This window comes from Oryctolagus cuniculus, chromosome 4, assembly GCF_051225735.1.
Source record: "Oryctolagus cuniculus isolate XC-2025 breed Fujian yellow rabbit chromosome 4, ASM5122573v1, whole genome shotgun sequence".
Lineage (NCBI taxonomy): Eukaryota > Metazoa > Chordata > Mammalia > Lagomorpha > Leporidae > Oryctolagus > Oryctolagus cuniculus.
In genome coordinates, this window is record NC_142870.1 from 88,065,059 (window position 1) to 88,087,840 (window position 22,782).

The 22,782-nt window shown below is 40.0% G+C and overlaps 1 protein-coding gene across 10 annotated transcripts in view; it reads right to left on the bottom strand.

Annotated features, from left to right (window-relative positions):
- CCDC50 (coiled-coil domain containing 50) overlaps nt 1–19,623 on the bottom strand; it is a 75,431-nt gene extending 55,808 nt beyond the window's left edge. For 8 of the 10 annotated variants that reach the window (XR_016232478.1, XR_001794693.4, XM_008266664.5 and 5 more), the window contains exon 1: nt 18,842–19,623. Coding sequence is in view for 8 of the 10 variants with exons in the window: in XM_008266664.5 (XP_008264886.1) it covers nt 18,842–18,890 (49 nt within the window). In the remaining 2 variants the exon portion in view is untranslated. Of the gene's footprint in view, nt 1–5,347; nt 5,410–18,841 lie in introns of all 10 variants that reach the window. The other 2 variants (XM_089330851.1, XM_089330850.1) reach the window with 1 other exon arrangement.
- Nucleotides 19,624–22,782: the final 3,159 nt, after the last annotated feature.

Genomic DNA, 22,782 nt, shown 5'->3' on the forward strand with positions numbered 1-22,782 from the left:
GTACCAAGTATGAAACTAAATTCAGTTATTTTGGAACTTAAATGGGAAGTTGCTACAGACTGAATATGACTTGGCATTCAAAACTCATGAAAATGTGTTTAAAAATATGTTTACTGGGGTTTTCACTGTGGCACAGCAGGTAAAACCACCACCTGCAGTACTGGCATCCCTTATGGGTTCTGGTTCAAGTCCTGGCTGCTCTACTTCCGATCCAGCTCCCTGCTATGACCTGGGAAAGCAGTGGAAGATGGCCTAAGTCTTTGGGCCCCTGCACCCATGTGGGAGACCTGGAAGAGGCTCCTAGCTCCTTACTTCAGATCGGCACAGCTCTGGCCATTGCAGCCAATTGAGGAGTGAACTAGCAGACATACTGCCCTACCCCACCCCACCCCGCCTCTCCTCTCTCTGTGTAACTCTTTGAAATAAATAATTTTTTTTAAAAATGATTTACTTTATTGACTTGAAAGACAGAGACTGACAGAAAGAGACATGCATACAAATACATATCCCATATGGTGATTCACTGACCAAATGCCCACAACTGTTGGTGCTGGTCCAGGCTGAAGCAAGAAGTGTGGAACTCAGTCCAGGTCTCCCACATGAGCTATCACCTGGAATGGAGGGGAGCTGCAACTCAAATTGGGGCACTCTGTTACACAACGCAGGAAGCCAAAGTGCACTCTTGACTGGTATGCCAAACACTCACCCCTTCATGGGGATATTTAAATCCCAAAGTGATATGTTAACAGTTAATAGATTAATTTTAATGGTTGATGGATTAGAGTGGTAATTAGGTAAGGTGAAAACTCTGGGATGAGATTGGATTGGATTTGTTTGCTAAGGTGGAGCCCATGATCAAATCATGATGGCATTATAAGGAGAGATCACATAGAAGGGGGAAGAGTGTGTTAACTGTGCCTCTCAGCTCCTTAGCTGTATATATGATTGTCCCTTGGTCTTCCTTTGGCCTCACTAGATGGGCCACCCCATCTTAGACTTCCAACATCTAAACCATAAGCCAAATAAACGTTTTCCTTCCCAAGAAGCTCCTCTCAGGTATTTTTGCTAAAGTAATGAAAAGCTGATTAATACCAAAGCATTCAATTATATAATGAATATCAACAGTTTTAACCATTGCACCTACACAATATACACATACTTTCAATAAACCTAAGACTGAACAATAATGAGCCATTTTAAAAAGCAAAACAATCTAATTTCAACATTTCACTCTGATGCAATTTATTGTATTATGTTCTTGAGTTGTTTTTTTTCTAATACCCCAAATTCAAAGTTAAATGAAAACCCGAGTAACCTAACCCACTTGTTTGGCAAGCAGATTTATTGTAGCTAACCACAGACAAACCAGATTGCAGGCAAGTGGGTTTTGAAAATGCTGAGATAATATAAGTCATCAAATCAGATGTACTGCTTTAATATCACAGACCATCTACATCATTATCAGAGACCACAAAGTAACTGGGTAACTTACTGGGAAAAAGAAAATGGCTGAGTCAAAAATTTCCATCTGACAGGATGATTAGGAATGAGATGAACAGTGCAAAAAAGAGAAAAGGTAGCAGGGTGGAAGAGCAATTTTTACTAACACTGGTAGAATTGATGGATAAGGATAACACTTTTCATAAGGAAGTGATTCAAATTTCTATAAATGATTTTTTAAAGAAAACTTATGACTCAGACTTTGTTTATCCTCAGAAAATGGAAATTCAGATATTAACACAAAACACTCAAGTTGAACTTCCTCTGTCTCAACAAATATCCTACAATCCCAAAACGAGCCTGAACAGATCATTTAATCTAAGTCCCCATCCAATCACTGGGTTCCATCTTCATACTCCCAAAAAGAGGTCAATAAGACATCCTTCAAAGCCTCATTTGTTGTGTACTATACATGACTTAACATTGGACATAACAGTGTCAGAAAAGATACTTTAAAATTTCCTTGGGTCCTCGCTACTGCACAGTGGGTAAAGCCACCGCCTGGAGGGCGGCAGTTTCAGTGCCTGCAGTGTTAGAGTCCCAGCTGCTCCACTTCCAATCAAGCTTCCCGCTAATAGCCTGGGAAAGCAGTAGAAGATGACCAAAGTCCTTGGGTCCCTGCACCCACGTGGAAGATCTGGAAGATCTTGGTTCCTGGCTTCAGATCAGCACAGCTCTAGCCATTGCAGCCATCTGGGAGTGAACCATTGGATGGAAGACCTCTCTCTTTCTCCTTTCTGCCTCTGCCTCTCTGTAATTCTGCCTTTCAAATAAATTAAAAAAAAAAAAAAAAAAAAAAAAAGGATTGCCTTAAATTGAATCAAAGTTTTAAAAATTCAACTTTACAATCGTATTTTCAGTACTAAATAGCCATATGCAGCTAGTGGCTACTATTTTGGACAGTGCAGAAAACACAATGTCACTAAAGTTTTCTTGCATAACACTCGTCCATGTGATAATCAGAGTGTGACATATGAATAATGGTATAGACCACTTAGTGAACCTGAATTAGACTACACAGCATTTAAAACCATTTCAACTGTGTGTGTGTATCTTAAGGAACAGCTATAATTCACTTTGCCATTATGGACGATCAAATATCTTGGGCATATTATTGGTCTTAAGCTGGCCACCAACTTATCTTCAAAGTTTGTATATGGAAATAGCTCCTCTGCTTCTTGTCCCACTAATCAACACTTTCTGAAAGACTTGGGATTCTTATTAGCAAATGTGAATATTTTTGAATTTCAATTGGCTTTGAATATTAAAATGAGCATGGCATGGATATTTGTCCTAGCAATTAGATGCCCCTTAGGATGCTCACATCCTGGATCTAAATGCCTGGCTCTGCTTCCAATTCCAACTGTCTGCTAGGATACTCCCAGGGAAACAGCAAATGAGGGCACAAATACGTGGATCCCTGTAACCCTCAGGAGAGAGTGGGATGGAGTTCCCAGGTCTTTGCTTTAGTCTTGCCCAGTCCTGGCTGCTGAAGGCACATAGGCAATGAGGCAGTAGAGGGGAACTCTCTTTCTCTCTGCCTTTCAAATAAAAATGAAAATAAGTAAATGGAAAAAAAAAAAAAAAAACTAAAGGCTAAGGAAATTAAACTGATAACTGAACAAGCGTTCTATTAAGATTTATAAGTATCTTCCATGCCTTCTTAAAAACCACATTTTACATGTGTGTTCTACATTAGAATAATTAATATTTGCTCTTACACAGCCAGTAAAAACATTTTTAATACTATAAACATGAGTAAAAAGGAAACATCCTGTTTAAAATGGTTCAGTTAATTTTTCAAATTCTTAAAATTTCATTGATTAAAGAAATAACCATCAAAATTAATTTAACAAATGATAAGTGTATAGTTTTTTCTGTAGCACACTGAACAGAACATTGGTTCCATGAGATACTCCGTGAATGCTCAGTGCAAGGAAGCAACATGGTATAACTCAGGGTACTCTTTTCCAATCTTGGCTCTTCTAATCATTAACTGAATGTTAAACTAGCATCATTTATGTTTGATTACGTGTAAAATGAGAGGAACAATAACTATGGTTAAGTACTTGAGCAATGCAATTTTTTTTAAAGGGTACTCACACATTATTCTGAAACCTACATAGAAAACAAATACCCCAAGGCATCCTCAAAAAGGTAAATACCATTAAAGAAACAGCAGCAGACATAATTTTTTCCAAAGGAATTTTTCACAAAAAATATCTGGATTTTAAGAACTTACTTAATTTGATTTTATTTATCCCTAAAGAAACTCCAAGCTTTTGTTGTTCCACTACTTGAATGGCACTTTTCCTGGCACTTAAGCAAGCCCTCAAATGGTTTGGCAGTCAGTTCTCTGTTTGCCTTAGCCTAGAAAGAAAAGCCACCCATCTCCTTAAATCTCTGTAGTATAAACCCAGTGCTGCCCATAAAAACCCAAAAGATCATATCCAACCCAACATAAGTACAAGTTTACACTAGAGAAAGAAAAACCATTTTGGTTTATTGGCTTCGTATGACAACAGAGTTCCCTAAGTACTAGCTACTGCAGATTCTACTTATCCTTGAGTCAGATATTTCCACTGCTGATTCTTCTTCTGCAAGCAGATACTTTAGTGAGTACTTTTCCCCTCCTAGGATTAGTAAATCCATTTTGATTTCAAGCAAATGAGAATATTAAAAATTCCCAAACTATCTTGAGAGATCATGGGATACACAGACATAATAAAATGTTCTTAGTCTCTTACAACCACAAAGCAAACCACAACTCTCAGTTTCATTCTGATAAACATTTGCAGAAATTTATGAGCATTTCTAGTAATCTGGACATACATAAATACTATGAACACAAAAAATTAAACAAATTTTGATATTTCTGGAATTCTCCTGGTATGTCAGCATATACTCAGAACTTGGTCATGTTCACTGACCAGAAATGTGTTTGTTTAAAAGGTAACTTGAAATCACAAGTACCTTTCTAGAACTGCTTCAGGTTTTTTGTTTGTTTGTTTTTTAAGATTTATTTCATTTATTTGAAAGAAGAGGTACAGGGAGAGACAGTCAGATCTTCCATCCACTGGTTCACTCACCAATTGGCCAAAACAGTCCAGGATGACAGGAGCCAGGTGCTTTCTCTAGGTCTCCCACATCGGCGCTGGGGTCCAAGCACTTGGGCCAACTTCTGCTGCTTTCCCAGGTACATTAGCAGGAAGCTAGATTGGAAGTGGAGCAGCCAGAACTCCAACCGGTATCATATGTATTGCCAATGTTGCAGGCGGTGTGGCTTTACCAGCTATGCCACAGGGCTGGCCCTAGAATTGCTTCAGTTTTATTCTAATCTTGGCTATGTCTCTGTAGACTAGAGATTTAGCTTTCTGATTATAAGCAAACTTACACTAACATCAGATTGCCTCCCCCAGAAATATAGTCTTTTCAGATCAAGGGGTATCTCACAGTAAACTGAAAGAACGTAGCCTGTATTTCAAAGTAAACTCAGGTAATTTTTACGTAAATAACAGCAAGATGAAAACAGATCATAGGCAGTAATTCTGACTCTGTGCTGTTTCACTGGCGTGGGGTACTTTCGCTTTTTTAAAATAAATCTGCATTCACCTGACTGGCATTTTGCTACATGTGAACATTAGATGGTTTCCAAAAGCCTGGAAACTTAGATAGCCCTATGAGAAAATTAGAAAAAAACGAAGATGACAATCAACAGTGACAGAGCCCAGTAAGAATGCTGAGATTTCTTCAGTAATATGAAAGTAAACAGAGTGCTTAAGAAGTATTTCAGAAGAAGAAATATCAACTTTGGAGCTATATAGATCAGGATTCAAATGCTACTTACTCAAAGCCTAAAAGAGCTTGGGCAAGTTATTTAATCTTTTCTGAGCCTCAGATCTTCCTTATCTGTAAAATAAGGATAAAAGTAGTGAGGACTAAATCAGGTAAGGTATGTGAAGGATCCAAGAAATTACTGGCTACTCAATATGAAGCAGCTTAATACAGATAGCCTATTATTACTGGCATGTTCAAAATTAATCAAGTCTTTTAATTAATTCTTTTCTATCAAGAATTTTAGCTAGGTTAAGTCCCACTAAGTCACTGATTAACATGGATCTGGTCACTCTTCTAGTATAGCATCTACACTGGAATCTGCAGGCACCACTTGCTCAAAGGAATCTGTTGACAAGTTTCCTGGCAAGAAATATAACCAATAGTATACTGTATTCCTATAGTTCTTTCTGAAGTCATATATCTAACAAAAAAGAACATATTTCCAGCACATTTTATGGACCTGAGCTAATGGGAAACCAGAATTTGTAGAATGTTTATTTAATAAGCTCAACTACTCCAAATCTTTTTCAGATGAATGCCCAGGATTAAAAAGAAGGATCCCATGTATAAACTACTTCCTAAGTTTATTTTAATAAAAGAATCATCAGAGTGTCACTACCAACAGTGGTATGAAGGTGGAACCCTGAATGGAAGTGAAGTCAATCAAATGTGAAAGTGCAACTGATTTGAAACCTATCCATGAATGATGTGCTAACTTTCACCTGCATCAATTATTGCTTTCTTCATTGCTGCTGTTGACTTCACTATTTCTAGCATATAAAATGAAAAACACCTGCTTTTATTCATCTGTGGAGCAACTTTAGCCACCAGCAAACCTTAAAATAACCTCTCATTCAATCTGCTGCCTCATAAAAAGGTAAGCTTTTCCTGTTTTGACCAGCAGGTCCCATAGGGCCTTTAGTATCAAGGTGAAAGAAGACCATGTTATCAATCAATAACTGCCCAGTGAACACAAATGCAGACAGTACCATTTACTAAAAGTTTTCCTGGGGATAGATAATCAGAACAGGCATGAAAGCTAACACCTTCCTATTTAAAAGGCTTCTGGATGATAACAAAATGTTTTAAATTATCTTGAATATGTTCTAAATGTCCTAAACTTCTCTATTTATTACTATTCACACCAACACACCCTATAGTACCCTTGGTTACTATTTAAAACCTTGTAGAGGAAATGAAAAAAAAATCAGGGGAAGCCTGCATCTGTAAACAGAAAAATAAGCTGTCTGAATACCTTTTTCTATAGAGAATCCACCTGCACCTGCCTCACTTGTTTAAGGAATCAAAATTATTTAGATGGTTTAGGGAATTTAATATATTTCTCTGGAACTGTAAATGTGATGGAGCACTGCATGTTTCTAGAACAATACTAACGTCTTTATGATTTACTTATTTATTTGAAAGGTATAGTGACAGAGAAGGAGACAGACAGAAACAGATCCTCTAACTGCAAGTTAACTCCTCAACTGGCTATAGGTCTGAGTCAGGCCAAAGCCAGGAGCCAGGAATCCCACCCCGCTCTCCCACATGATTGGCAGAGGCCCAATTACTTAGGCCATCTTTTGCTGTCTTCCCAAGAGCGTTAGCAGGAAAATGGACTTCAAGCTGAGTAGCTAGGACTTGAACTGGAGCTCAATGTAGGGTATCGCTGTCATAAGCAGCACTGTAACCCGCTGACCCACAATGCCAGCCCCAAGCAGTGTTAATTTCTAATATATCATATGAAGATGAAAAAGATCATTCAAAAATAAGTACAAATTAAACATCTCTCCCCTCAAAGGAAAAATTCCTAAGTTTATTCTTCTGCTCATACTTCCTCACATCGTTTTAATCAAAAACTGTTCTATATTTACAATCTGCACATGTATCATTTTAGTTTCTAATCCCATACTTTTCAAATTTGAAAAAATATATGCGATGCTTCATCTATCTAGCTAAAATTCTTTAAGAATCATCTCCCCTTTACCTAAAACAGACAAAATAGCAGACAAAAAAAATTCTTAATGAAAGTCAACATCATCTAGGAAACTAACTGAATCCTCTAGCAACAACAAAAACTGGCACATCACTTTACAGATATTACCAAGTTCTTATGTAACTAAAATTAATCTTTAGACAAGTTAGATGAGGAGACTGCTCCAGGTGTAGGCCTTGGGTTATCCTCAATACCAATTAGCTCCCTAAAGAAATTTAAGATAAAGGGGCCCGTTGCAGTGTATATAGCAATGCCGGCATCATGTAGAGGCACTGGTTCCTGTCCCAGCTGCTTCACTTCTCATCTAACTCCCTGCCAATAGGCTGGGAAAAGAAGTGGAAGATGGCCCAAGTGTTTGTACCCCTGCCACATACATGGCAGTCCTAGAAGAAACTCCTAGCTAGCTTCAGCCTGGCCACTGTGGCCATCTGGGAAGTTAAACAGCGGATAGACGATCCCTCTCTGTGTATCTCCCCCTCTCCTTGTAACTCTTTCAAATAAATCTTTAAAGAAAATTTAAGATACAATAACAAAAAGTAAAAATGACTAGTTCCTAGTATACAATTCCTATCCCCAATGAATTCATGCAAATGATCACTGGTCATATTGTGGGGAATTAATTCATTAGGTGCAGGTCAGTCTGCCTGACTATAAATAGTCAGACATTATGACAAGTTTTCTGGAGTATCTCCTATGTGTAGGGTACCTTTAGAAATACTGAGATCAGTGAGCTATCAGTCTTGTCTTGAGAAAATTAATGGACCCATGGAGAGAAGGACACATATTGGTTAAGAAATTAAATACTTGAAAATGGGTTGATGAGACACATAGATAAAGAGAATGACCTTAACAGAGAATCAGAATTTGAGCTGGGACAAGGCAGAGATTATGGTGGGGAACAGAAATAAGCTGTATTCGTATAATGGAGAAGTAAACTCTAGGCAGACAGTCTCACAGCAACAATGGTTTCGAAGAGAGCAAATTTCAGGACAATTTGACCAGTGATATCAAGAGACTGAATGTATACCACTCCATTTTAGAAATATCCAGTTTTTCAGTTAATTCTCACAGCAAGGCTGCTTTTTTTGTTTGTTTGTTTGTTTTTAGCATTAAGTGTGTTAGCCAGTTTAAAGAGAAGTAATGAAGAGAGTACACCTGACAGACCAGGTGGGTGTCTAGGTAAAGAACCCAAGAGCCCAGTCTGCATTCAGACTGGAGTTTTAGGGAAGAGGGTATGGAAGCCTCTGTATTACGCATAGTAAGTATTATCTTCCATGAACAGATAAGGAAACTAGAACTTAGAGATACTGTTTTCTCCAAATTGTTAGAGTAATAAGTGATTAAGAGGAGATGTAAAACCAAGTTTTACTAATCTAGCTTCAAAATACTTCCCTTTACAGAGGTTAGTCAGCTGAGCTAGATTTCAATTTAGATAAATTATTTTAAGTTTGGGTAAACTAAAGCAAACAGCAAAATAACTCTAGTATGAGCTCAATTCCTGAAAAGAAGCATAGCAGAAATGTACAGAATACAAAGTCACCTCCTATGCTGCTACTTACAATGAAAAAGAAAATAGTTACATAACATACTGCCAGTTAAGTATGAATCAGAAATGTGTGTACTTCTTACCTCCCTTCAACTGTACAAATTGGTACAACATCTGTTCCCAACATTTTGGGGGAATACACAGGGAAACATATATTGGGAACAGAAAGAAAGCTAAGTAAAAACAGTTTCGATGTAGTAATTCAGCAATATTCCCTTCAGCTAATGGTCTTTCAACAATCAATTCCATTAAGATTCAATGAGTAATCACAAAAACAGAAAAAAAGAAATGATTTGTGGACACACTACAGCCCAATTTAAAATAATGAGGTCTCACCACACAAAAGCCTGGAAAAACAATAGAAGCAGACATGTCAACTTAGAATCCAGCATTCACTGACAGAACAAGGAAACTTCAGTAAGCAAAGGTAGAAAATGATTTGTAAATGCAAGTGCAGAAAGTAAGCAGACCTTTTCAAAATAGCAGCTGGCCCAATGTTAACATAAAGTCGAGATGTGGAGATGATGAGAATGAGAACCCAAGTCCTTTCTCTTTCTGTTTCAAGCTTTCCATCTAGATAATGAGGAGTTTTTCACAGTCTTACTAGACCTATCATCGTATATTTGTTCAGAATTTCATAATACAGAAGAGGAAATCAGTACTTTACTCGGTGGGAAAACAGTACTCAAAATTTAGTATGGGTAATACTTAAAATAAATCATGAACTCCCCTACAGCCAATAAACAAATGTTGTTGATGAGGAGGCAATGAACAGACAAATATGTCCTTATAAGTCATTCACACTTTTACCACATGCACTTACAAGTCCTAGAATAAAGCTAACGGAAATTGACTTAGTCTTTATGACTAATTCAAAAAGCAAAAGCCAAAAAGTCCAGTGGAGAATCCCTTGATGTTTGGTTACTGAGGATCTGTAGGAGGACTGGAAATGCTCATCATGAAGAAAGCCTTCAAAATCTGGTGGTAAATCAGTCTCTGATACAAGTTTTTAAGGGAAATTAATGCATAATTCACACAAATAGCAGTAACAAGTTTTGAACAGAGGCAATTATTTGGTAATGAGAAAACATATAAACTTTTTTTCTGTAAAGTATCAGACAGTAAAAATCTTAAGCTTTGTGGATCATACATATGGTCTCTTTTACAACTACTCATCTTTGCCTCTGTAGCATGAAAGCAGCCACAGACAACATGTGAATGAGTGAGCACAGCTATGTTCCAATAAACTTTGCTAACAATGAAATCTGCATTTCATATGACTTTCACACATCACAAAACATTCACTCTTTCATGAACCATTAAAAAATGTGAAAGTCATCCTTGGCTCACCTGCTACATGAAAACAAGCAGAAAGTGGGCCTGATCAGCCCAAGGACTATGGTTTGCAAGTTCAGGTAACAAATTTCAGGTACTGGAAAGAATTACTGCTCATTCTTTCATATTATCAGATAAATGAACTGTCACTGCAGAAATTTAAGAGATTAGAATAGGGAAAGTCCCTGTATTGGGGCAATCAAAGTATTGTTAAGCTGCATTTTTTTTTTTTTTTAAGAAAGATTTAGTTATTTGAAAGGCAGAGTCAGGCCGGCGCCGCGGCTCACTAGGCTAATCCTCCGCCTAGCGGCGCCGGCACACCAGGTTCTAGTCCCGGTCGGGGCGCCGGATTCTGTCCCGGTTGCCCTCTTCCAGGCCAGCCCTCTGCTGTGGCCAGGGAGTGCAGTGGAGGATGGCCCAGGTGCTTGGGCCCTGCACCCCATGGGAGACCAGGAAAAGCACCTGGCTCCTGGCTCCTGCCATCGGATCAGCGCGGTGCGCCGGCCGCAGCGCGCTGGCCGCGGTGGCCATTGGAGGGTGAACCAACGGCAAAAGGAAGACCTTTCTCTCTGTCTCTCTCTCTCACTGTCCACTCTGCCTGTCAAAAAAAAAAAAAAAAAAAAAAAAAAAGGCAGAGTCAGAGAGACAGAAGGAGAGGGAGAGGGAGAGAGATCTTCCATTGGCTGGTTCACTCCCCATATGGCTGCAATGGTCAGGGCTGACTAAAGCTGAAACCAGGAGCCAAGAACTTCATTTGGGTCTCAGAAGTGGGTGGCAGGAGCTCATCCACTTGGGTTATCTTCTGTTGATTACCCAGGAGCATCAGCAGGGAGTTGGATTGGAAGTAGAGCAGCTGGGCCATGAAGTGGCACACACACGGGATGCCAACATTGCAGGCCATGGCTTAGCCCACTGCATTACAATGCCAGCTCCTAGAGCTATGTTTTCTAAATTTTCTCTATGAAAGTGCAAGCATGTAGGATACTCTGTATATTAAAACTACAGATTCCTGGCACCATCTCCAAGAGATACAACTAGTATCAAGTAAAGTTTGGAATTGGTTTACAACAAAGCTCCCAATACCATTCTTATGCTGAACTAAAATTTAAAAAATTTGTGCAAATTATATATCTGATAAGACATATCAAGATTATGTAAAGAACTCCCCAAACCCAATGATAAGAAAATAGTCTATTATCAAAAAGAAGGGAGTGGAGGCAAAAGTTTAGAACAAATACTTCAACAAACAAATTATACAGGAATGGAAAATAAACGTAAGGAAAAAGGCTGTTATCTTGTTAGTTATTAGGGAAATGCAAATAAAGCCACAATGAGGTATCAGTGCATATCATCTAAATAGGTAATATTAAAAAAAAGAAAACGTACTAATATCAGGTGCCAGCAAGGATGCAGAGCAATTGGAAATTATAGACATTCCCAGTGGGAATATAAGACAGAACACATTGAAAAATGGTTTGGCAATTCTAACACACACTGATCCTATGACCTAGCAACCCCAGTCTAAGGGCCTTAGTAACTGGAAAAAAAAATTCATTCTCACCAAAAATACAAAACTGTATGTGCTTGTTTAGAGTGACTTTCTTTATAACCACCTAAACTGTAAACAACCCAAATGTTCTTCAACTAAAGGGAGAAACAAACTGTCATACAATGGATTACTACTAAGCCATAAAAGGAACAGAATTACTGGTACACATATTATTTTAAATATATTATGCTAAAAGAAAGAAGCCAGACTCTAAAAGCTATTTACTGCATATTCCTATCATATAATATTTTTGACAAGGCAAAAACAGGGGCAGAAAACAAATCAGTGGTAGCAAAGGAAGGAAAGGGGGTAGAGAAGTTAGGTTATGAACTCTTCTGTATCTTGATGATGCAATGGTTGCAAGACTATACATTTGTCAAAACTCAGATCCATATAATAGCAAGACTAAATTTTTAGAGTATATAAATAACTCTTCAATAACCTTGACTAAGAAGAAAAAAGAACGAACCACTGATACATAAACAAGACTGGTTACACACTGGCTCTGGTTTATTAGAAAGAATTCACTATTTTACAACTGTGCATGGGTATCAACTATTTTATGCATGCAAATTTATTATTGTATTTGTGTGCTTTGAAAATATTTTATTGTGATGGCAAGGAGAAATAGTTCTTGTTTTTTTGTGTGTCTATTTGTTTAACATGCCGTTTTTAAAACGAGTAACTGATCACTCTTTTCATTGGTTTCTAAACTCAAACATCTGGAACATTCTAGATTTAAAAGTCTAATCCCCAAAGTCCTTCTGAATATAAAAACCAATTATGCTTTGTAGGTCTCAACCAAGATGTAGGGTGGCCTAATATTACATTTTTCAAGCATAAGACACCTTTAAATGGGTCATCAGTTTAAAACATTAACCCAATGACATTTCCTGTGGCTACCATTTAAATTGCTTTTTGATGCGAAATTCATTTATATCAATAAAATTAACTTTTTCTCTCATGATCTCTTTTACAAGAACTGAGGGAAGATCAGACAATGGCTTTGAGTTTATTTCCCCGATATATTTTAATTTTAACCATTAGTCCCTTCAAGCTGAAGAGTAGAAGACATAAATATTGTGTGTGGTTTTTCGTGGTTTTTCAAATAGAAAACTCCAAGGCAGGAGTGTGATTTTCTAGTTCACCCATTCATTTGCTGAGTCAAAAATAGAAGTTTAAAATGATTCTAATTAAAAAATAAAATAGCAGTGGGCATTTCAGATAGTGGTTAAGACACTGATTGAGACACCCACATCCTGCATTAGACTGCCTGGGTCCAAGGCCCAGCTCTGCTCCCTATTCCAGCTTCCTGCCAATGTACACCTTAAGAAGCAGCAGATGACATGTAATTTGGTCCTTTCCACCTATGTGGGAGGCCCATATTGAGTCTCTCCTAGCTGTTGTGGACATTTGAGGAGTGAACCAGTAGATGGAGATCTTTCTGTCATTCAAATGAATAAAAATAGATTAAAATAACACCCATGTTAACAGATTGCCATCCACATTAAAGATAAACCCTAAAGTAACTAACCTCAGAAAAATCTCTGAAATGGTCTTGTCATTCATAACATTCATTCTACCATTTAAATATAACAGATAAGGAATTAATCTTATGTTTCTATGGAACTACTTAGAAGAAAGAGAAGAAATGGGAGAAAGAATGGGGGAGAAAGGAAGAAGGCAGGAGAGGAAAGAAAGTGAAGACTGTGTAAATATTCACAGTTCTAAACTTTTCTAATTCTAAGCCCCAATGTGCTAATTCCAAAACTACTCAGCCTCAGTGGTTTTATACAACTAACCTCTCTCCCCCTTGCCCTCAGATTTTCATCTAGAAAACGAGGAGGCTAGCCTACATTAGTGGTTTTTAATGCTTTCTCCGCCGAGATCCCTTTTTAAACTATCAATTAACTCTAGTGTCCCACATGGGAATACTCCTTTCAACACCTCACAGCTTTCATTTATTACAAATAACATTGTTACGCATTTGAAAAAATTACTTTAAGAAAGTATTGCCTGCCAACATATAGAAATAAACTTAATTTTTTTCACCTTAAGCAAGTGGCAGTTTTGGTACATGAATTTCCAGGGCTCTTGACAAAAAGCTCATGTATTGCAAACAATGGTAAAAACCAAGTCCACACACCATAAGACATTTTTTGTTTTTGTTTTAATTGTAAAACTATACTCACACAATATATGACACCTAGCAAATAATTTTTTTTTAATAAAAAGATTCATTTATTTATTTGAAAGGCAGTTACTGGGGCAGAGATCTTGCAACTGCTAGTTTACTTCCAAACCAGGAGGCCAGGAGTTTCATCCTCATCTCCCATGTGGGTTCAAGGGCGCAAGCACTTGGGCCGTCTTCGGCTGCTTTCCCAGGCCTATTAGCAGAGAGCTAGATCAGAATTGGAGCATCAGGGACAAGAATCAGTGCTCATATGGAATGCCAGAATTGCACGTGGTGGCTTAGCCTGCTGTGCCAAAACACTGACCCCAAATTATTATTTAATATATGTATCTAAGATTCCTTCCACCTGCTTTACACTTAAAAAATGTTTTAGTAGAGCCCTATACTCAATGACTATTGTGTCCAAAGCTAGAAGAAAAAAACAACTTTTTCAATTTTTAATGCTATCTATGTTGGATGAATTCTATTTACAAGACAGACACTCCACCCAAAAAATCTGAAACAAATAAAAAAATCCAAAGTCTTTATAAAGTTAATGCTGGTAAATTATCTCTGTCCTCTAAAAGCTTATCTCTGAGAAGCAATATGAAATTATTATGCCAGAAACAGAATTCTTAAACCAGTAGAGTACATCTAATAATACAGCCATTCATTCATTCACTCACATATTCAAATATTTACTTAACATCTGCTTATCAGGTGACAGATGTGAATGGGAGGGTAAAGGAAGATAAGATACAACAAACCTCCTAGCTCAAAGAGATCCAGCCAGAGTCTCTTTAAAAAAATGGGGGTGAGGGGAGAGGATAGCATCCTTCATTGGTTAGGAAGCTCACAGCCCACACAGGAGTGCCTAGGTTTGGGTCCCAGCTCCACTTCCAGTTTCAGCTTCTTGCTAATTCACACACACTGTGCTGTGCCAGGCAACAGGTGATGACTCAAGTACTTGAGTGCCTTCCAGATATATGTGGGTTCCCTTCCTGGATTTACTCTGGCCCAGCCCCAACTATCTCTGCTTTAAAATAAATAAAAATGCATTTTTTTTTTCAAAAAGCATGGGGAATGCACTAATAGATGGAACTAACAAGCTCTCTCTGTCCTTAAAAAAAATACTGTTTTTAAAAAAGTAACAAGAAAAACTGCTGCTGAATTTTGAAGCAAAGGTAAAGTCAATTTGCCCTGGAGCCAGATAAATTAAGTACATCTTACAGACAGCCATCACAACAGATGCCTATTGTACATCTGATAAACTTTTCAACTCTGAGACTACTGGGTTCACTTATTGTACCAGATATAATTTTGCATTTTTTCCCTTGAAATTTTGGATTTAAACCATTAGTTGAATTTATTCCATTACGCTACCAGTGTAGCATAATGGAGACCTAAAAAGAATTAGAGCTTTGCAGATATGCTTCCTTTCATAGGCTTTTCTAAAAATGTATTCAATTTTATCTTTCACTAAAGATACAAGAATTTGTTCCTCGAATTGCTAGCTACCTGTATTTCAAGAAACAAGTCACTCCTTGGTACACTGATTTTTTTTTTTTTTTTTTTTTTTTGGACAGGCAGAGTTAGACAGTGAGAGAGAGAGACAGAAAGGTCTTCCTCCTGTTGGTTCACTCCCCTAATGGCCACTATGGCCAGCGTGCTGCGCCCATCCGAAGCCAGAAGCCAGGTGCTTCCTCCTGGTCTCCCATGCGGGTGCAGGGCCCAAGCACTTGGGCCACCCTCCACTGCTCTTCCGGGCCACAGTAGAGAGCTAGACTGGAAGAGGAGCAACTTGGACAGAATCTGGCTCCCCAACCAGAACAAGAACCCAGGGTGATGGCGCAGCAGGTAGAGTACTAGCCAAGTGAGCCTTGGTGCAGGCTGGTACACTGATTTTATGTGTCAAGAACACAGGACTGCACAGGCACACCTGGAGTTCACCAACTCTTGAGATAGAACTTTCCACCTAAAGAATAAAGAGAAAGCAAAATAAAAAATTTGGGAATCTGATGAAAAAACTAAAGAAGCTGGGAAGGCTGGAATGCAACTGCTAAGTGGCTAAAGGTATGAAAACTGTGATGCTTAAGAAACTTCAAAGAAGTTGCTAAAATTTAAAATGGCCTAGCCAGGCTTTGATGGGCAGGCTGAAGCTCTCAGGCCAGATTTTATGATAATATAAAATTTCTGTTAGGGAAAAATGGCAAAATTACAAGGATAAGTGGGCAACTGAAATTAAGTCAGGGGACTCTGGAAAGAGCGAAAAGAACGTGGGGAGTAGACTGCTATTTCAGAAAGAAAATTCAGTAAAGAAGCCAAATTGACAACAGAAAATGTGATATACATGGTTAAAAGTGCTAACTTTGTGAACTGATTAAAAATGCTCATTTTTAGAAAAATGTTTTCTCAGTTCTGAATTCCAAAGTAAGAAGTTTTCACAATATTGTTGGAACCTGCCTATTCCTTTGCCTAAGGTTTGTAAATTGCATGTTGTGTTTCAGTTACACATCCACTAATGTAAAAAAAAAAGTTGGGAATTATTTCAAATTTTGTTTCACAGACCTCCAAATGTTTCAAAAGAAATAAAGCCATATTCTTAAACACTGGCAACAGTGTTTTCATTACAAAAATTATACAGATGTTTCAAATACTCTTTTAACCAGAAAATTATGTGTGTTGACATTTAGTTGACTTAATTCTGTTCACCTAAACATCTCTCTTGGTCTGCCAGTTTGAGACTGCCCAAGGTATAAATACCACCATGGGGTATGGGGGGGGGGGGGTGGTATGAGGGGGCCTGGGGGCGTGTGTGTGTGTTTTAAAAAAGGACTGTCCAAGCACTGGATTCTAACACAGAAAAGTAGTACACATATCCCCTTACCCTGATGTCAGCTGTTACCCAGGACCTCTGCTCACAACAAAGGTCACAGGGTACCTCACACATTCCTAAAGAAAAGGCAGTCAAAGAGGCACACATCAATTGCATTATCATTCTCAATTTCTTCTACTGGAATCTACCCCATGTTGCCAAATATGATTATATATAAAAGCTACCAACAGTTTAAAAGAAAAATAAAGGAAGCACTTTCTCAGAATTCAAAAATCCATGCCAGAATATTAAACAAATTAGTACTCAACTCATTCTCAAATTTAATTGGAGTTTCAGTAGAATAAAAGTCTCAATATTTGTGCATGTTTTACCTTTCAGGATGCCAGGTTTATTCTCATTAATTAGGATAAAGACACTGTAAGGGAGCAACTGAGCCATAATTAGGAATTATATTAAAGAAAGATATACTTATTAGACTTGAATGCTTCCCACATCAAAAACTTCACCACCTCTAGGACATTCCTAATATAATCTATGATCCTTTTGACAATGTTGGAACCAGAAAAATGCTTACAAAGATCGTCTCAACAGTCTCTGAGTACCTTCAAAATCAAAATGTATTTAATTCTACATTAATGAAGACAAATGAAAGAACCACACTAAGCATTCCCACTTTAACAGATTATATAAACTGGATTGCCAAGCACCCTATCATGCAAAATTAAAGCAAAATTGAACATATTAAGTTCTACAGTTTGGGACTGGAAAAACCTTCCATTTTTAGATAGAACATATTGTGGGACTCCTTGAGAAATAATACTTGCATGCAAGAATAAATCATTCATGTCTTGGTAAGAAACTAAAGGCCAAAGAGTAATATTCATAAAGTGAGGGCTTTATTTTTTTAGAGTTTTATCAGAGATGGAAAGTGGGCTGAGTAAAATCACACCACTTAGGAACTGAACCCCGATTCTCACTGTAGGCATCACCTTCCAAGAAAGCAAGGTATTACAGTAGGATCACTTATTTTATAGACACACACCCAAGTCTCACTCACACACAACTCCTATTCAAAAGCACGGGACATCTAGAATATTAGGCCTCTCCAAGTAAAGCACTGGTTTGCCTTTCCTATCACTCAGGTTTCTTAGTTTTGACAGTGATGTGAGAACCGTACCTACTTGTTAAAGCCAGGCTAGCAACCAAAAGGTAAACACCAGTGCTAAAACCTCAGGCCTAGGGGTGCTACAACACCCTTCAGAAACAATAGGCTTGAAATAGCACTCTGGAACTTTTCTGCTTCCTAAAACCAAAGAACCAAAGACAACTAAAGGTGAAAGTAATCCAGCACCCATGATCTCAATTAAAAAAAAAAAAAATGCACCTAATGAAGCCCACGGAAGGAAACTCAAAGGGCTACTTGCTGCCTAGCTAAGCCAGGCCAATACTAATCAATATTTATTTTCTTGAACATAAACATAGGAAGCCATTAAAAAAAAATAGTCCCCCTGCTCTCCTCGCTCACTGTACTTGGTAAGAAAATGCTTAGAGCGGGTTCCCATCCTCCTGAGCGCAGCAAGACCAATGCTAACTTTTAAACCTCCAGGAAGGAGGGAGAGTCGGCCAGCCAGACTCCGGGCTATGAAAAGTAGGGAAAGAATCATGTTTCAAAACAAAGGCTCGGCCGGGAACTGTCAACCCCTCCCCACGTCCCAGCCTTCCAGACAGCAAGGCTGGGCCCAGATTTTTAAGAACAATACATCTGCTTTACCCAACTCCTTGGCATTCACTTAAAGGGCTTTGCCATCCACGAAAACATTTGCACAACCAGTTGCTGAGGGTGGTGCTGCCCTCCCCCCACCCCAGCTCCTTTCAGAGGTTTAAAACAGGCTTGGCACATTAAAGGCTCCCCCCACCACTAAATTCATCCGTTCCACGTCCCGGCCAGCCCAACACTTGGCGGGTGCCCTGAGAGGGCTGCAGGGGCGCAAGGCCGACGCCCCTGCTCTCAGAGAACGCGGGCTGGGGAGAGGGGAGTGGCCCCGCGCGCCTCCCGCCCCGGCCCCTACCTTCCTTGACACCCGGCAGCTTGGACTGGTCGATGCTGACTTCAGCCATGTTGGGCCTGGGGTCCCAGCTGCCCCTCGCCGTCCGCTTCCCGAGCACAGCCGACGCCGAGCCGGGCCCTAGCACACAGCGGCAGCGCCCGACGCAGCGCCAAAGTCCGGCCGGCGGCGTGCGCGGGCTCCCGAGGAGGGAGCGGGCCGGCCCGGGCTGCGGCTGCTGACAAAGGCGGCGGGAGATGACCCCGGCAGAGCAGGCGGGAAGCCCAGCTGCCCCGCAGCTGCCACCTGCTCCGCGCCCACAGCCCCGTTCAGTACCAAATATCCCGAGCCCGGAAATGGACCCGGGCCGTCCAGTACGGAAGGAGAGAGGAGACAGAAAGGCCGGCAGGCGGGCGGCGGGAGGCGGGCGGGCCTGGCTGGGGGCGGGGGAGGGGAGCTGCAGGTCTGCAACCGCAATTGCGAGTGGCTGGCAAGGGAAGATCCGCTCCCGCCGCGCCTCCCTCGTGTCTCCTTTGTGCTCGGTGACGTGCCTGAGGCTAGGGCCCCGCCGGGCCCGCGCCCCCCGCAGAGCCTTGCCTCTTTCCCAGTGGACGGTCCTGCCTTTCGAGGGTGGTGGGGAGAGGCGTTTTGCCCTGAAGGCCTGGGCCACTGGGCCTCGACGGGTGACCCAGAACCTAAGAATCCCTGTCAACCGTGGGGTCAGCACTCTGTGCTGTGGTTGTGGGATTGATTTCCACAGGATGCCCCCTGCGTGTCTGGCTGGCGGGCACGCCTTCTGCACCTGAGATTAGAGAGGAGCTAATATAAGGGCGTATAAAGGCTCTAATAGAATAAAGAGCAGCTGGTAAAAGTTCTGAGCCAGTTTAGAGAAGAGAGTTTCACAACCAGCTGGGGGTACTGAGTCATTCATTCATCAGGAGCACTTGAATGTCTACCAAGTGTGATGTTGAGGACTGGGGGCTGGTAACGCCATATGTCAGACTTAACTCTGCTACAGCAGTGTCACGCCTTAGAGTCTACTTTCTATCACCCTAAAATAGCCTCTCCTTTTCATCTCCCGGTAACAGAATTCTCCCTCTCTTTAGGAAAACGTTTCCCTTTCTTCCTAGGCGTGGGATCCGCTCCTAGACTTGCGCGGCGGCGGTAGAGCTGCTCGACACCAGGATCTCTCTTCTCCACCCACAGGAACGTTCACCAAAAGGTGGGTGTGTGACCAAAACAGACCAAGCAAAATACCCTCCTGGGCTCACTGTATAAAGAAAGGCTGATAAGTATTTCCTGTGGGGAAGTTCTGCCCTCTCCGGTGGACAGTGAGGCCAAACTGATGTCAGAAGCAAAGATAAAAGAAAGGAGAAAGAGGGCATGTCCTGGTGTTAACACAGCCCACAGCCGCAAACCTGAAATCCTGAGTTTCCAGGGCTTCTGCAGCTCCTCCCTTCTGAGTTCCAACCCTAGCATCCTTTCAACTTCTCCCCAGCTTCAGTTAAGCTATTAAAAGTTGATTTTCTGTCACTCACAGCCCCAGTGTGAAAGACCACATGGAGGCAGTTTTACTTGAACTTGACATTGAAAAATATGGCTTAGGTTGGTAAAAATTTAGGAGGAGACTTTCCAGCCCAGAGGTTGGTAAACTGGCCCACAGACCAAATCCAGCACACTGAATTTGAATGACTGGTTTTTATGTGTTAAAATGATTGCCCTTTAAATGGTTATATAAATACAACATATTTTCCATTTTTGCCACTTGATCCTAAGAGTTGCCAAAAGTATAAAATATTTACTCTCATATTTCTTATTTAAAAGAGTTTGGTTAAAACGGTACCATGGTGGCCAGAACACTCGCTAAGTTAAATATGTGAATGAGAAGTAGGTAATACTAGAAAGATAGGTGTATGTGGGTTTTTAATTGCATTTACATCTATTGATTATTTTGAGCTTCCTAAAATTACAGAGTATTTATAATAGCAGAATTCTCTGCTTCCTTCCCCAAATCTGTTGTTTCCGCTTTCTACCAGATTCTGCCCTAAGAGGCCTGATAAATTCCCAGAGTCTGTTTGCCTTGTGACTTCTAGTTGAGTCTGACTGATGAGAAGCACTGCCAGAGATTTAAAGAAGAGAAGACAGAATATCAGTTACTCCTCCCTTTATGCTAAACCACAATTCTGGACAAACCGTGTCCCCCCTTTGACTGCAGTGCCTGTCTAAAAGCCCTTTTTTCTTATCACTTCAGTGCAGATGAGTCTCTAATAATACCATTGCCTCCTAGTACCCCTCAGGTCCAGGGTGGGAATGATTTCCCACTGTTGCTACTTCCCTTAACCCTACCAACAACCCTGTGACTACTCCCTTCCTTACATGTTTTTCAGTTAAACCTTTTTGATTATGACTTCTGTTTCCTGCCTAGATTCTGACTGATACAATAAGATATGTCAAAGGTTGTTGCTTTGTTTTCCTTTAAAAAAAAATCTACATTTCTGGTTTCAAGCAAAATGAATACATATATAATGTCATGCCCATTGTTTGGGGAATCAGCTGCCATCCACAGAAAACGTCATGCAGAGGGACCCGGAGCCCCTTCCAGTTGCCGGAGCAGATCTGGAAATCCCCTGCACAGCCAGGCTTTCCTTCTCTGACTACACACCTACTCTGCCCCCAGCCAAACTACTAATTAGAGCTTAGAGCTCTTGGATCAGATACTTGGCCTGCAGAAAGCTGACAGCAACAGGGAGTAAAATTAGCCAAATATCTTTTAAAGAATTTATGTAATAGCAAATGTATATATGGTGACTTTCTTTTTTATTATTATTTGAAAGATAGAGTTACAGTGAGAGAGAGAGAGAGAGAGAGAGAGAGAGAGAGAGAAAGGTCTTGCTTTCGTTGGTTCACCCCCCAAATGGCTGCTATGGTCGGAGCTATGCTGATCCGAAGCCAGGAGCCAGGTGCTTCTTCCTGGTCTCCCATGCGGGTGCAGGAGCCCAAGCACTTGAGCCATCCTTCACTGCCCTCCCAGGTCACAGCAGAAAGCTGGACTGGAAGAGGAGCAACCAGGACTAAAACCAGGAACCCATATGGGATGCTGGTGCTGCAGGTGAAGGATTAACCAAGTGAGCCACGGCACTGACCTATGGTGACTTTCTTAACAAGCATATGCCTCTTAGTGCCCTCAGTTGTCAGGTTTGCAATATGATGAATCAAAGGATAGACTTCCCAGAGAGGATTCAAATCTAATTCAGAGCAAGTCACAAACAAGTAATTCAGGCCCACATCAAAACTTGAATGCCATAATGAAAGATAAGAATTTTGATTTGTAAACCAATATAGAACCATGAATTTACTTTTTTAGATTTTTAAAGATATATATTTTATGTATGGTTAATTTAGGAATAATAAATACTATGGTTTGGGATGGGGAGGGTTTTGTTATAAGAACTCCAATTAGAAGACTAGAAAATTTGACAGACACAACCCTAAATCAGAGCTATTAGAGGAAGAGCCCTTTGAAGAGACAGATTTTTATCTCTTTCATTAACTACTATCCCAATATCTAGAATTACATTAGGCACATAATAAGCACTAAATAAACAACTTGAAGACATGAATGAATAATTAATATGGTTAACCAGTTGTATTATCCGTAACAATCCAGGAATTAAAAGAAGGCAGAAAGAAAGCAGTATGGGCAAATGAACAAGTGACACTGAATCTTGACAAGACAAAAAAGAGTTACACATACCCCTGGGAAGACCCCTGCCTTTCCTTGGCACACAATGCTTCCTAAATAAACAACACCATCTACCTAAGCAGTTTCAAAAAGAAGGCTATAATTAAAACTGTTATCTACCTACACCAAGAAAACTCTATTAGTTTTCTAGGGCTGCCATAACAAGGTACCATACACCGAGTGCCTTAAATAGCAGTAATTAATTTCTTCACAGTTCTGGATG